The sequence below is a fragment of the Pyrus communis genome, chromosome 5 (genome assembly GCF_041283825.1).
Source record: "Pyrus communis isolate YQ-2024b chromosome 5, ASM4128382v1, whole genome shotgun sequence".
Classification (NCBI taxonomy): Eukaryota; Viridiplantae; Streptophyta; class Magnoliopsida; order Rosales; family Rosaceae; genus Pyrus; species Pyrus communis.
In genome coordinates, this window is record NC_142569.1 from 28,014,976 (window position 1) to 28,032,028 (window position 17,053).

At 38.4% G+C, this 17,053-nt stretch overlaps 1 protein-coding gene across 1 annotated transcript; it reads left to right on the plus strand.

Moving 5' to 3' along the window:
- The first annotated feature begins 9,256 nt into the window (after positions 1–9,256).
- LOC148697067 (uncharacterized) lies at positions 9,257–11,053 on the plus strand. The gene is made up of 4 exons (XM_088693439.1): positions 9,257–9,583; positions 9,740–10,030; positions 10,091–10,558; positions 10,874–11,053. Exons 1-4 carry the CDS (start codon positions 9,257–9,259, stop codon positions 11,051–11,053), a joined length of 1,266 nt encoding a protein of 421 aa, XP_088549565.1.
- The last annotated feature ends 6,000 nt before the right edge of the window (positions 11,054–17,053 follow it).

Sequence of the window (17,053 nt, forward strand, 5' to 3'; positions counted from 1 at the left end):
AATATGTTCCATGACTATTCACAACCAAAAGCATTCACACGATGCTTCATGCAAGCCAAGAATCTCAACATGGTTTGAAGAAGTCGCAACTAGCATTTGCTTAGTAGACCTCCAAGATATAGCGGTGTCTCCAATGGTAAAGACATAGCCCATTTGAGAACGTGCCCTATGTTGGTCAGACATATATCTAGCATCTACATAACCAATGAAGCGAGAGTTAACTTGAGGACCGAGGGGGATGATGGCTCATCTCGAGGATTCATGGGTGCAGAACAAGTCCAAATCCGTCGTACCCTTGAGGTAGTGGAAAATGTCTTTAATACCGTTCTAGTGTTTGTGTGTAGGCGCATTGCTGTATCTAGTTGAAAGATTAACAACGAAAGAGATGTCAGGTTTAGTGCATTGAGCCAAGTACAATAAAGCACCAATTGCACTTAGGTATGGAACTTCAAGCTGCAAAATCTCTTCCTCATTCTCCTTGGAACGGAATGGATCTCGTTTAGCATCTAGAGTCCGAACGACCATAAAAGTACTTGAAGGCTTCGTTTTATCCTTATTAAAGAGTCTCAACACCTTTTGGGTGTAGTTCGATTGATGTACTAAGATTCCATTTGAACAATGCTTGATCTCTAGGTCGAGCCAATATTGAGTTTTTCCAAGATCTTTCATCTAAAATTCTGATTTCAAGTGAACAACAATTTCCTCAAGCTTTACGGGAGTTCTGATGAGGTTTATGTCGTCGACATAAACTGCAACAATCGCGAATCTAGAATGTGACTTCTTAATGAACATGCATGGGCATAGTTTGCTATTCACATAACCTTGACTTGTCAAATATTCACTCAGATGGTTATACCACATTCGCCTGGATTGTTTTAATCCGTAGAGTGATCTCTATCTAATCGAGAGAGTATTCTGTGGTCTAGAACTTTGAACAAGTCAATGGAAGTCCTTATGGAGTTTTCAAGTAGATTTCCGTATCTAGATCCCCATATAGATACGTGGTTACCACGTCCATAAGCTGCATATTCAGTTTTTCGAAAACTACCAAACTAATAAGGTAGCGGAATGTTATGACGTCCATTACGGGGGCATACGTTTGCTCGTAATCAATCCCAGGGCATTGAGAGAAGCCTTGCACCACGAGGCGTGCTTTGTATCACACTATTTCATTCTTTTCATTACGCTTCCTCATGAAAACCCACTTGTAGCCCACGGGCTTTACATGTGGTAGAGTAGTAGCTACAGGCCCAAACACCTTATGTTTCGCAAGCGAATGGAGTTCGACCTGGATCACTTGTTTCTAGTTTGTCTAATCCGTCCTACTTCGACATTCATCAACAGAAAGTGGTTCAACATCATTGCTAAGCATGATGTCGGTAGCTATTGTGCACGTAAATGCATTGTCGATCATCATCTAATTTTGATTCCAAACCTCATCTAATACTACGTAGTGGACCAAAATCTCGTAATTCTTTGGAGATTGGGTTGTCTCATCTAAGACATCACCATAATCTTGAATAACCTCATATGTTGGAACAAATGAGTAAGTGATGGTCGGATTTAGACTAGGGTCACTAGTTTGTGCCGTTTTCGTTTTCTGGGGTTGTGAATCCTTTGAATCAGAGGGTCTGCCACACTTAAGGGAAAGAATAGATGATTGGGTAGCCACCTATGTACCGAACCATGTGGAAGGTGCGGCCGCCCCACCGTCGGGGACGGTTTGGCCTTCCCAGGCTGTAATACGCCAAGGTATGTCTATCCTTGTAGGTGCATTTGTAGCAGGTATATGTGATCTCGTCACCTTCGCTAGATCAGTAAAAGCATCCAGCATGCTTTGAGCAATGCTCTGAAGATCTAGAATACGTCGTACTTCAGTTTTAGACCGGTTAGTGTGGGGATCTAAATGAGACATAGTGGGAGCATACCATGGTAATTCGATAAGAACGTTAGCGTTCTTATCTCTCCCTAATGACGGGAAGACTGTCTCATTAAAGTGACAATCTGCAAAACGTGCAGTAAATAGATTCCTGTCAAGGGCTCTAAGTAGTGAATAATTGATGGCAAATCATAACCAACATAGAATCCCATTTTTATTTGAGGACCTATTTTGGTATGTAATGGCGGTGCTATTGGCACATAGATTGCGCACCCAAACACATGTAAATGCGAGACATCAGGCTCATATCCAGTAACCAATTGTAACGGTGAATGAGGTTGGGTAGCGGTGGGCCTCAAATGGACCAATATAGCTGCGTGCAATATTGCATAGCCCCAGGTAGATACTGGCAGTTTGGTTTACATGGCCAAAGTCCGAGCTATCAATTGAAGTTGCTTTATGAAAGCTTCTGGGAGGCCATTTTGGGTGTTAACATAGGGTATAGGATGTTTAACTTTAATCCCAACTGACATCCAAGAATCGTCAAAGGTCTGTGATGTAAACTTTCCAGCATTATCCTGTCAAAACAACTTGATCGGATAATCAGGGTGGTGAACCTTTAGCTTCACAAGTTATGCTAGGAGTTCTGCAAATGCAGCATTGCATGTGGACAATAAACAGACATGTGACCAACGTGTTGATGCATCAACCAACACCATAAATTATCTAAATGGTTCACATGTTAGTTGGATAGGTCCACAAATATCCCCTCGAATCATCTGATGAAACATAGGAAGGTTGTGAATAATCTTTGTAATTGAGAGTTCAGTATTCAACTTCCCCAAAGAACAAGCTTTGCATGGCGAGAATCCAACATAGGGAGGTAAATGATGCCTATGTGATGATTTGAGGATACGACGCATCATGTCACATCCAGGATGATCCATACGGTTATGCCAAAGCAACAAAGTGGTATAGAACCCAGGCTCGAGGCCGGCCACATGGTGGGTCTCTATGTTGCTAATGGTTGTGATGTACAACCCACTTGGGAGACGTTCCATCTTCTCATGAATTCGCTTCTAGCCATACTCGTAAGAAGTGATACAAAGAAATTCAGAACAATTCTCTTTAGTGCTTTCAATATGATATTAATTATCTCGAATGTCTCTAAAACTTAGCAACGTTCTTCCGGAACGTGAAGAATAGAGTGCCTCTTTAATGGTTAAGACAATACCATTAGACAACATGATATTGGGCCTTTCTGTATCCTTTAATCAGGTTGGATGAGCCTAAGAGTGTTGTCAGAGGTGCATTCTTAGGTACAAAGTAAAATAGTGTCGCTCATGCAAGATGGTGTGCATGGTAGCACTATCAGCCAGATAACTAACTTTTCCATTAGTCATACCTAGAAATAAATTAATTGAATTGGCCACATGCATAAATATAATTCCATTCATTCAATTAATCAATCAAGAAATAATTATCCATAATTCAAAACAAACCAAAACCAAACAAATTATTCCAACTACTTAGAAAAATTGTCCAAAAGTTAAACCATAAACCTAAAAATTAAGGGGGGTTTGGCCACTAGGGGTAAAAACACCCTAAAAACATGCCTAGAAGAATAAAACTAATTCATCCATAGGGGTAGATGCCTCCTGAAAGTGTGATTCTCCATGTATGTAGTAGCATTTTCGGGATGTTCCATATTAGCAAAGTTAGACTCACGACGGGAATAATACTTGACAATAGCCTCGGGGGTAGCTCTGCATATGTGTGACCAATGATCCTTTGATCCACAACAGTAGCATATGTCCATTTCAGTGGAAGCTGATTGAACGGTAGCTTTTCTCTTGTTCTTGAAGTTTAGGGCCTTAGGCGCAAGGGGTTGGCATTTCTAGGTCAAATTTCCTCCCTTGGGTGGGGCCTTGGCTTTGTTGACCTTGGGCCCGTGGATAGGCTTGCCACCCATTACCATGGCCATGATGACTTTTTTGTTGTTTATGGCTGCTAGAATTGGTCGCATGCACTTCAGGCAGAGCGTTCGAGCCAGTGGGTCGAGCTTGATGATTTTTCATCAAAAGCTGGTTTTGCTTTTTAGTGAAAAGTAAAACAGAGATCAAATCCAAAAATTTGGTGAACTTCTGTGCCCTATATTGTTGCTGTAAGACAATATTGATGGCATGAAAGGTCAAATAGGTCTTCCCTAAGAGATCTGTATATGTTAAGTCCACTTTACAAAACTTAAGCAGTGATTAGATTCTACAAACTTCAGAATTGTATTCATTCACAAACTTAAAGTTTTTGAAGCGTGAATACTACCACTCGTGTCTTGTTTCAGGCAAGTAAATGTTTTTCTGGTGATTTAAACGATTAGGCAGAGCAAGGCAGAGGATGCGTGGGTCCTCCTCAGCGAGGTACTCGGTCTGTAGTGCATCATGGATGTGTCTTCAAATGAAGATCATTGCAGTAGCTTTCTCAATTTCCTCAACGGGGTTGTCGTCGATAGATTCCTTGATGGTGGATCTAATACACTTTGTAGTAAAGTGGAGCTTCACTTCATGAACCCACTTCAGGTAGTTTCTTCCAGATAATTCCAAAGTGTTGAAATCAAGCTTGTTGAAGTTGGACATGTCCCTAAAACGGAGGGTACAACAAAACATAGTTAGTCATATGGTAATCCATAGACATACATCGTAGAACCGGGTTCTATAGACATGTATTGGTTTAATTTAAGCATGAAAGCAATAAATTTCATTTGCTAAGTTTTGAATGAAAAATTCGGGATTCAAAGACACTAAATATGAAACTACAGCTTTAATTTAGTTTTATGAACGATTAGTTCATATAGGAAAGGTTCAAGCAAGAACACAGAATGCAATGTACTGATTTAAGTGTAGTGGATTTGAGAACTCAAGTGTGAGAGCTTCGGAACTATGAAAGGATGTCAACAGTTCAAAGTAGAAAAATAAATTATTGAATCGTTAATGTCCAAAAGTGATATTTAGGTCGATAAGTTTGGATTAGTTATTAGATTAATGGATCACTTTTAATTAATTCTATAGATCGGGACCAAATGGGGTCGATCGTAGAAGCAAAATAACGACAGATAAGTCATATTAGCTTCGGTTGTAATAACCCAAAGTACCCAAAAAAATATTTGGGTATACATGATAACGAAATTGGCATTGGGTCGAAAAAGAGAACGCGGCCTAGCAAAAAAAAAAAAAAAAAGGGCTGGTGACGGTTTAGGGATAGGCCCTACAGCACGGCTATGGGCCAGTGTGCCTAGGGAAGGGTTGCAAGCCTCTAGGCCGTGTGGTTTGGGTAAGCCCAGCAGCAAGTGCTGCTTTTTTCAGCCAAAAACAAAGCTTGGGGCAAGCTTAGCTTAAAGCTGGCTTGTGAGTTGGTGTAGGGTGGCCCAGCTAAGGTGGGGTCCAAGTTTTTAGGTCGGGGCAAGTCAAGCCCAACAACATAAATTGCTGGCGAGTTGGGCTAAAGCTGAGGCGAAGCCCAACAAGCAGCAGGTTGCTGCGGGCAGGCCTGGGCATAGAACATGAAAGTCCTAGTAGCTCTGCACTGCTTAAGTTGGGCCAGAGATGCGTGGGACAAGGCCAAGAAAGATTCAAGCCTTCTTGGTTTGGGCTAGGGGCTTCAGGCCCGTGATTTCCCTATCAGGCCTAGGGCCTGGGTTGTCTGATATGAGTAGCAAAGCCTAATGGGCTGCTGTCATGTGGTCCAAGGCATTAAACGACAATGTTCCCATGTTTGCTCTACGCAGTTGCTTTGCAGGCCAATTGTGGTGGTCGGCGATGGTGCTTAGAGGCGGCGTGATGGCGAGCTGCAACCATGCTGCATATTTCTCATAATTTGTTTCTTTTTTCAACTTTTCTAGGGTTTTAAGAAACCTAAATTGCTTCTAATATATATTTATATTGACAAATATATGAACCATATACAATATATATCGGGAGGGAAATATAAATATAGGGAGTTTATGCATCATGGGGAATGTTTTCATGCTTCGTGGACGTTTCAAATATTTTACTTCATTTTAAGTGTACCTGATTAGCAGAAAACAAATAAAAGCCTTTGAATTTTGTAGAAGAAAACCTCCTCCTACAATCATTCAGTTCCTTAGCTTCTGACAAGAGTGTTGATAACGTGGTGTAGGCCTATTTGATTGCCAGCAGCAAGAGAGACAAGAGAGAGATTTAATTGTGAGGTGTGTGTTGTATCACCCCATTGTGCCTTTATTTATAGTAGTAGGATTGGTAAATCTGTACCCTTATAGGATTACAACTCTAATAGGATAATAACTACTAAAGGAAATATTTAAACATATCTCTATATACACTCAGATTTACACAATCGCTTTCCTATTATAAATATGACTGCAACATTATGCATATTTTTATTAAATAAATACATCATATCATTCAATACCAACAGCCAACTGAGAATGTAAAAAAAAAAAAAAAAAAAAAAAAAAAAAAAAAAAAAGGTAAAAAGGATTTGGATCTTTCACTACAAAAAATTGTAGTAAGATATGGATCTTTCACTACAAAAAAATTCTCTTTCTACACGAAATAATCTTGTCGGACCAAATAAGGTTTTGTCGCCTATTTATTTGCCTGACAACATTTCGTTGAGAAATGACTGTTGCGCAAAACTGTTGCTCATATGTTTCATGTTTGTCTGACGAGGAAATTGTGTTGACCAACTTGGCCTGACAAACAAAACTTGCGCAATGGAACCATTTTGGCAGACATATTGAAATAAAAAATTTAAAATATTTTGCCTGACGAAATAGTTGTCTGGCAATCAATTCAAAGGAAAAAATAAATACAAAATAATGCTCGACGAAAATTTTCTTTTTTCTTTTTAATTAAGAAAGAATATCATTAAAGACAAAACCTTTGAAATTAAAAGCATTGAGAGCAATAGCCGGCAAGCAATAATCCCACATGTGAGGATTCACAAGTGAAAGATCAAGGTGAGCCAAGACATCTGTAACAAAGTTTGCCTTCCGGTATATATGGTTCCAAACAACTTGGTTGAAAGAGCAAGCAAGACTGCGGGCATCCTCAATGATAGATTTAATCCTTCTAGGGACCTCTCACTTTCCTTGCACTGCCTCATGAAAGCTTCAAATCACCCTCCACCACCACTTTTTGAAAACCCTTGGACTTCATAAACTTAAGCCTTTTCTTAAGCCCATCATTTCATCCACGGAAATAGTGACTCCATCCAAATTAAAAGCTCCTGCTCCAATGGCCTGACCATCACGATTTTTTAGCATATATGTTGTAGCAGCACAGTCCTTAGTAACCAACCCATCAAAAACCTTAACCATATCATTATGATTAGGATGTGCCATTTTATAATCTGATCAGGAGAAGCAGTACCCTTAGAAACTTGCCTCTCATTAGCTCGCAAGAAAAACTTTTCCTGAACTAGTTGCAATGGAAACTCCCCGGACGGGAGTCGGGACAACACTCATGAAGACATAATTACTTCTTTTTGACCATATTTGCCAACAATTTAGAATATGCATGACCTTACTCAACTCCGACATGTCTTCAGTATCACGAGACCTCAGAGTTTTCATCCAATCGAAGATATTATCACTATAATATTATTGCTATTTGGAGGAGCAATAGAAGAAAGATTCTAAACCTTTTTAGCAATTTGGCACTTGATAAACAGATGATTTAGATCTTCCTCCTCATTTTGACATATTGAGTGTCAATGTAAATTTTCACCGTCTCTTACTTTGTGAAAATGCACTCACAAAATGATCAATATATTTGATCAAAGACCTAAGCCTCACGCGCTCACGAGTTTGGGAGGAGGGGGAGGGGGGAAGGGGTTAGGCCAATGGATCTCTGATGCCTAAGTTAGTTTGGTAACATTGGAGATATATATAGGGAGAGAGGGCCAACCATGGTTAGGGTTTTACCATATACATGGCAGCATCCTATTGACTAAGGTCTATGGAAAGAATATTCTCAAGATATTACGTAGGAAATAATATCTTGAATGATGGTGTAAATAACCCTAATTGATTTAAGTAGGGATTACTTACTTGAATGGAATCAATCTTCAATTGGAAATGTAGTAACAATAGGATTTGGGTAATTAATCCTTATCTTTAATGCTTTGACTTTTCCTTGCCATAGTAGGTGAGCTGTGGGCAGCCGCATTCAGCTACTTGGATCTTCAGGGGTGTTGAGCTGCGTATGGGGGTATCTGAGGAGCTTGCCCATTTAATGAGGGCAATCTTCTCTTTCTTAAGCAAAATTCCAAGTGGCCTGTAGAATTTTTGCGGTTATTTAAGGCTCCACATCAGGCACATTTTATTAATATTATTGACAATTTTACTTAAATATTATTTAGTTTGTGTCCTATTATTTATCATAAGCCAAACAAACATTTTAACCTTCGGAAGAATAGACAGCTTCCACATTTTCTTTAAAAGATTGAACTTGTTGCCGTTTTGGCGTCAAGTTGTAGACTTGACTGAGAAACCACCATTATTAGAAATACCCCAGACAAATTTATCCTTTATATCTCAAAGAGGAATAGGAAGTAAGCAAATCTTTTTAACAATATCTCTATCCATAACTTCATTTAGTTTATCTATATCCCAACAATTATTAATAATGAAATCACTTTGTTGAAGAATACAAAAAACTAAAATTACTGCTAAAATCCGGTCTCCCTAGACCCCTACAATTCCAAGCAATGCACTTATCAGTCAATTTCATAAAGCAGATTCTTGTGGCTCCCTTCTACTTCTGCATCAACCTCCTCTCTGTTGAAGTGTAAATTGATGAACTAATAAAAGGAAGATTACAATTTTTGTTTAGAGAAAAGCTTCAAGTCATAGGTTAAGCTTGTGTGTTAAAATTGTAATGTGTTAGTCAAATCTAATAGGGCTTGATATTGGACAAGTGTCTTAATCTCAGTGTAGTATAGTTTGGATGGCTAAGATTGAATTTTAAAGTTGTATATAACTCTCTCTCTCTCTCTCTCTCTCTCTCTCTCTCTCTCTCTCTCACTTCCAACAGTTATATTGTTGGAGTGTAGGAGCTCTTATGTGAGAAAAAGTGCCCCGAAATATATGGAAGAATTTGTAGAGGGATATTCTTTGTGATTTTGATCGCAATTCTCTTCTTCTTCCTTCTCAAGTTTTCTGAGTGTTCTTCCATATTCATCATTAATATTCTTAGTTTAAAATCGAATTCACTAATATGGACTCAGAGCCAGGTTGAGTCTGAACTTTTGGACGTCGTGTTTGTGAAGGATTGAGCTTAGATTCATAGCAAAGGCTCATTGCGGTGATTCGAGTTTATATCAGTCATTGAGTCTAACATGGCTGGATCTGGAGGGGGAGAACTCAGAGCACCAGTTTTCAACGACGAGAATTTTGATTTCTGGCAAATCAAAATGAAGACCATTTTCCGTTCACAAGAACTGTGGAATCTGGTTGAAAATGGCTATAAAACTCCGATGAAGAAGGAAGAGGAGCTCACGAAGATGGAGAAAAGGCTAATGCGAAATAATGTAGTCAAGGATGCTAGAGCACTTGGAATCATCCAATGTGCTGTTTCAAATCAAATTTTTCCAAAGATCGCAACTCAGAAAAGTGAAAAGGCAACGTGGGACATTCTGAGACAAGAATTCATTGGTGATAAGCAAGTAAGATCTATGAAACTTCAAGGTCTTAGATGAGATTTTGAGTATACTCGTATGAATGATAATGAATCCCTCTCTGTGTATATTGCTAAACTGTTTGATCTGATTAATCAAATGATAAGTTATGGGGAAGATTTGAGAAATCAAAGGATTGTACAGAAAATGTTAATTAGTTTGCCTAAGTTTTATGATAGTACTACATTAGTGATAGAGAACACTAAAGATCTGGAGACCATAGACACTCAAGATATGGTTGCCATTCTAAAAGGTTATGACCAAAAACTTGATAAACATGGTGAGAGCAGCACAGAGAAGGCGTTTGCTAGCTTAAACATTGCATCGAAACCAAATAGGTTTAATGGTCAAGCTAACAATGGAAACTACCAAAAGAACTCTAAGTCAAAAAGGAAACAGTGGAGTAACAAGGCTGGTGTTCCTGTGAAAAATGAGGTAAATAACATTGGAGACAAGTGTAAATTCTGTGATAGACTGCACTATGGTGAATGTTAGGTCAAGAACAAGGTCAAGTGTCACAAGTGCAATAAAATTGAACACATTGCAAGGTACTGCAATACAAACAAGGATGTGCAACAAGTAAATTTTGCTCATCGGGTGGAAGAAACTGGTAATTTGTTCTATGCTAATCACTCTGGTAAAGTGAAGAAGATAAGTGATGTGTGGTACATAGACAGTGGATGCAGTAATTATATGACATCCAGAGAAGACTTGCTTGTAGATATTAACAGAAATGTGAAAGCCAAAGTCCAAGTAAGCAGTGGAGTTTTGGTTGAAGTGGCAGGAAATGAGACACTGGTTATTGAGACAATGAAGGGTAAGAGATACATAAAGGAAATGATGCTTATACCTGGTCTTGTAGAGAATTTACTTAGTGTAGGCCAGATGATAGAGCACGGTTACTTTTTTCTGTTTGGAGACTACATAGTGGATGTGTTTAATGACAAGTTTCTAAGTAACTTGGTAGTCAGTGAAACAAAAGGAAATAGGTGTTTTCCCTTGATTTTTAGCACAAAAAAAGAGTTGGCACAAAGAACAAGTGTGCAAGAATGTGCAAAGATATGGCATAAGAGATTTACCCACTTAAACTTTAAGAGTCTCAAACTATTACAGAGTCAAGGAATGGTATTAGGGCTGCTTGAAATCCAAGATAGCAATGATGTGTGTCAAGATTGTGTACTTAGGGAGCGTCATAGGGAGTCATTTCCAAAGGAGGTTACTTGGAAAGCACAAAAACCACTGGAATTGGTACATTATGATGTTTGAGGACCTATGCAGGTTCCAACCATAAGTGGAAACAGATATTTCCTCACATTCATTGATGACAACTCGAGAATGTGTTGGATCTACTTGATGAGGAATAAGTCAGAGGTGTTTGGGATATTTAAGAAGTTTAGAGCTATGGTTGAACTGCAATGTGGTTATCTACTGAAGAAACTGAGAAGTGATAGGGGTTGAGAGTTCACCTTTACTGAGTTTAATGCACTTTGTGAATCAATTGGCATGGAAAGACAACTCACTGTGTCCTACACTCCGCAACAAAATGGAGTGGCAGAAAGGAAGAATAGGACAATAGTTGAGATGGCTAAGAGTATACTGCATGAGAAAGGGCTACCCTACAAGCTATGGGGAAAGGCAGTCAACACAATAGTTTACTTATTGAATAGATGCCTTACAAGTGCACTGGACAAGGTCACACCATTTGAAGCTTATAGTGGAAGAAGATCGGGCATTAAACATCTCAAGGTATTTGGTGTTGTGCGCTATTCATTAATACCTGGAGATCTGAGACACAAGTTAGAGGCATCAAGTGCAAAAGGAATTTTCAATGGATATGGATCCTGTGAGAAGGGGTACATAATCCTTAATCTAATCACAAAGTGAAAGAAGTCTGTGTTCCTCTAATCTCACCTGAGTTTAGAGAAACTAATGAAGATGAATCTGGAAGTTCTCTCAGGTCAAGATTTCCCACTTCTAGTGAAAGATCAAGTATTCAGAGTGCAAGGGTGCTTATTGATACAAAAGCTTTCAATTCAACCCCTTTGAAATGGAGAATTTTAAGTGAAGTATATGGGTACTATAACCTGTGTATTATTGAACTTGAGTGTTTTGATGATGCTGCAAAAGATGAAGCTTGGAAAGTTGCAATGTAATAGGAGATCAACATGATTGAAAAGAACAAGACTTGGGAATTAGTGAACAAACCACATGACAAGCCAGTAATTGGAGTAAAGTGGGTATACAATACCAACTTGAACTTGGATGAATCTGTATAGAAAAACAAAGCAAGGTTGGTGGCAAAGAGGTATGCACAGAAACCTAGTGTGGATTATAATGAGACATTTGCACCTGTTGCAAGGAATAATTGACAACTATTTCAACTGGATGTTAAGTCTGCATTCTTGAATAGAGTACTTCAAGAAGAGGTGTATGTGGATCAACCAGAGGGTTTTATTGTCAAAGGGAAGAAGATAAGGTGTACAAGTCGCACAAAGCTTTATATCGACTGAAACAAGCTCCAAGGGCTTGGTATAGTGAAATTGATGCTTATTTATAAGAATGTGGATTCAAGAAGAGTGACAGTGAAGCAACCTTGTATACAAAAGGGATTGAAGGTGCATGAATGCTCATTGTGTCGATTTAGATGGATGATATCATTTATACTGGAAATAGTATTGAGATGATGGAAGAATTCAAAGCTGATATGATGTATAAGTATGAAATGATAGATTTGCGTTTGCTGCATCATTTTCATTATCCAAAAGAAGTATGCTACCTCTCTACTCAAGAAGTTTGGACTGCAGGATTGTAAGCCTGTTAGTATTCCACTTGTTCCAAATGATACGTTGAGAAAAGATGATGATAGTAGAGATGCAGATGAAGCACAATTCAGGAAAATAGTTGGCATCCTGTTGTATCTCACTACAACTAGGCTATATATTATGTATGCATCTTGTCTGTTAGCAAGATTCATGCATTGTCCAACTAATAATCACTATGGAACTGTTAAAAGGGTGCTGAGGTACATACAAGGAACTTTGGATTATGTGACAGTGATTGAAGTGGATCTGAAGATGATATGAGAAGCACTTTAGCGTAGAATACCTTTCGAAATGAAGTATTCTCTTGGTCCTCAGTCAAGCAACACTGTGTTGCACTATCCACAACTTCCAGGCAGAGTACACTAGTGCAGCAGAAGCCACTGCACAAACAACTTGGTTAAGGTTTGTGTTGGAGGATTTTGGTGAAACACATATTGTTGCAACTCCACTAAACTGTGATAGCACTTTTGCCATTGCAATCACTAAGAACCCTATCTTTCGTAAGAAAACCAAACACATCAACATAAGGTATCACCTTATCAAGGAAGCTTTGCAAAATGGGATCATTGACTTGGTGCATTGTCCAACCAAAGATCAGGTAGCAGACATTCATAAATGTTCTTGCTAAGGATCAATTCTGTCATCTCAGAGAGCAATTAGGAGTGAAATCAGTTCACAATTTAGGGGGAGTGTTGAAGTGCAAATTGATGAACTGATAAAAGAAAGATTACAATTTTTGTTTAGAGAAAAGCTTCAGCTCATAGGCTGAGCTTGTGTGTTAAAATTTTAATGTGTTAGTCAAGTCTCATAGGGCTTGATATTGAACAAGTGTCTTAATTTCAGTGTAGTATAGTTTGGATGGCTGAGATTGAATTTTAAAGTTGTATCTCTCTCTCTCTCTCTCACTTTCAACGGTTATATTGTTGGAGTGTAGGAGCTCTTATGTATGAGAAAAAGTGCCCCAAAATATATGGAAGAATTTGCAAAGGGATATTCTCTGTGATTTTGATCGCAATTATCTTCTTTTTCCTTCTTAAGTTTTCTGAGTGTTCTTCCATATTCATCATCAATATTCTTAGTTTAAAATTGAATTCACTAACACTCTTGGATATGCTTCCTTGGACTTAAAACGCCTACTTTAGGCCTAGTAGTACTTATCCCTGTTTCCGTTGCCATGATAGATGCCACAACATCCCCAGCAGCAGAGCTACTCTTCCCAATACTTCTAGTTCAATTCTTACCTACCATATCATGATAATACAAATGACATATAGTAGAAACAAACATTGACCAAAACATGCACAACACAGTTATTATGAATTATAGTAACTATATTAGTCCTCTTAATGATCAGAAGTGTAGCTGTAAGAGTAAAATTATCATTTAAGTGAACAAGAACTTTAAAGTTAGCATTTACCTTCTGCTCTTTGTTAGAGTTATCTTAAGTCTTCCTCTAGTCCAGCACAAGATCAGCCCTAGGTATCCACTTACACTTAGAAACTTTTCCTACCTCTTTCCCAGCATTCTTTGATATGGCATCATCAACCACCAACTCCCAATTTCTCTTATTGTCAACTTTCTTTTTCAACTTAGGAACCACTATGGTCCAACCCTCATCCTCCTGAGTCTCCACCACTTCTCTAATTCCAGCCTCCTCACGGTCAATATTCTCTTCTTCATATTAACATCAGAAGGAAAGCACAACATCACATCCTTTTGTAGGGATTCCTTCACATCATCATCAACATGGTTATCTTCAGTGTATACCAAAAGTTCATCCTCGAACACTTTGTCTATCATGACATACCCACCGTCTAAGGCCTCTTCTAAGTAAGCGTGTATATTGATCTCCTACACCCACAATAAAAACAAACTTTAAACAACTTCTCATAACTAATAAGGATAAGACTTTCCTCATCAAGGGTTCACAATTAGCACCCTCTTTAAAGGGATGCTCAGATCCACCTCCACTATGTATTGCTAGCCTTTACTAGCTAAATATTCTACCGGAAATCACTCATAATATCTAGCCTCTACTAGAAATATCAATACCTACAAATAGTCATACGGCCATAGCTAGCTGGTACATAGTGCATAATGACCATTTAGTAACAATAAATTATTAAATTCACAATAGTGTCATAATATCAATTTTACTTAAGTTTCATCAAATTGATTTCAAATCATTTATTCATCAAAACAATTTAATCGAAAACAAAAGTTTTAAAGGGATCCACTCACATGTAATCCAAGCGTACTTCCTCATTAAGTCCTTTGCCTTAGTCCAATTTAATCCCACTTGTACCCATGAATGTATAACTTAGCTTTTACAAGCATGTTCTAACATCTTGTTAATTCAACATCAAAAAGTACTATTTAGACATTGAACTTTCAGGAACGGAGGGCATGCGGGGTCAAAACTTGAGTTTCTCAACTCAAATCTCACATGCAATTTGAAGGATGATTACCTAGAATTGATTCGAGTTGGTTTCGAGCACCACCAGTCTCGAACTAGACAAAATTCAACCAGAAAAACTCGCCGAGAAGTGGGAAATTGCACAGAGCGTTACAGAGATTAAAACCTCAATTTATAACTCAAATTCAACATCCACAACCTGGAATTGATACCTAAGGATGATTGGAGTAAAGTTAGAGCTAAATAAAAGGTGTTTCCATCATTTTTCACTATGAACATGCTGGAGAATTCCACTGAGAACTCAAGCTCGAGTTATCATATTTTTGGCACCGGATTGTGCACGCAATGCATCTATTTAATTCCTTAGACTACCTAGATGATTACTTATGTGGTTTCTAGTTAAGATTTTGACGGAAAATGGTAAGGGTGGTGGTGGTGGTTTTCTGTTGAAGTATAAAAGTCTTTGGTTCATAAATGTTGAAGGCTAAATGTCTTTGATCCATAAATGTTGAAGTATGGAAGTCTTTGGTCCATAAATAAATCCCTAGCACTCTAGCATATCATCCCATATCACAAGTCTCCAAGGAATCATCATGGCTGCTCATTGTCAATGCCAACATTACCTTTTCTCCTTGATTTAAGGTTTTCACTTGTTGTTGCTTCTTAGTCCTGTGTTTAGTGTGAATCACCTTAAATTAAGGAAGAGTATAGGTTCTAGGTTTACCTAGTCTCTAGGGCTAATTGTAACCTTTTCTTTCTTTCTTACATATGTGTCCTTGTACATGCATTCTCCTTATGAAATACAATACACTTTAAATTAGAAAAGTAACATGGTATTAGAGCATGTTTATTTGTAACCTGTCTCTAGCCAATTCATCACCATTGCTTCTCACCTTCAATCTTAAGCCATGGCTGAAGAAGATTCAGTAAATATTAAGGGTGATACCTCCCATATTTCCCCTTCAAACTTCTCAAACACTGAGGTTAATACCAATCAGTATTTGTGTTTAGTTTTGTCGAATGAATTCAACTATATACCTTGGTCTTGTGCAGTTTCATTTGCCTTCAGTGGGAAAGGAAAGCTTGGTTTTGTAAATGGAAGCATCGAAGCTCCTGGAATCACCTCACCAACTTATGATGCTTGGCTCTACAAAGATCAACTCATCATGTCCTTACTTCTCAATACTATGGAGAAGCATATAGCTAAAATTTTCAGTTACTTAGAGTCCTCACAAGATTTGTGGAACTCTGTGAAGGACATGTATGGAAATCAAAACAATTATACAAGGGTCTTTCAACTGAAGAAAGATATTGCATGCATCCAACAAGAAGGGAAGTCTTTTGTACAACACCTTGGCAACCTCAAAACTATGTGGAATGAGCTGGATGTGTACCTTCCACACACCACAAATACAAGTATCCTACTAAAGAGGGCTGAAGAAGACAAGATATACCAACTTTTGGGAAGCTTAAGCTCGGAGTATAAGGATCTTAGAAGCCACATATTGATGAGTCAAAAGCATCCAACTTTGAAAAGCGTTTGTGTCATTGTCTAACCCAAAGAAACTAGGAAGAGAGCTATGAATGGTGAGTCTATCTCTAGGCCAACTGAAGCTCGAGCCTATGCTGCAAACCATAAAGTATACAAGGGTAAGAACCTCATCTCAAGTGTACTTACTGTAATGGCGTTGGTCACGTGGAAGAGAAGTGTTGGATTCTTCATCTAGAATTGATGCCCAAATTCACCAAAGATGGGAATGTGATTCCATCAAAATTTGCACAAGCAAGCCACTTCAAGAGTCAACATGTAGCTAACTTCACCTATGAGGTCTCACACGGATCCATGGACTTCACTGCAAGTTCTGTGACACTCATAAACAAATTTGCTACATACTTGCAAATCAAGGGTCATGGAAAATGCTGCATCAAACTCTCAAAATGAAGATAGAGATCATACTGCTATAGTAGGGCAATTTACAGGATTTCTTGACAAAAATAAGTTTGCAAGACATGAAGAGGCTTCAGGTATACTCAAAGCCTTCTCCCTTGCATTATAAAGAATCCTCAATATGATTGTTGGATAATTGACTCTAGTGCCATTGATCACATGACAAATAAACTTTCAAACTTGCATGACTATCAAGCATTCAAAAATCCCTCACTAGTGTCTATTGCAAATGGAAAAAATGTGTCAGTTTTGGGTACGGGAAGAGTTAGTAT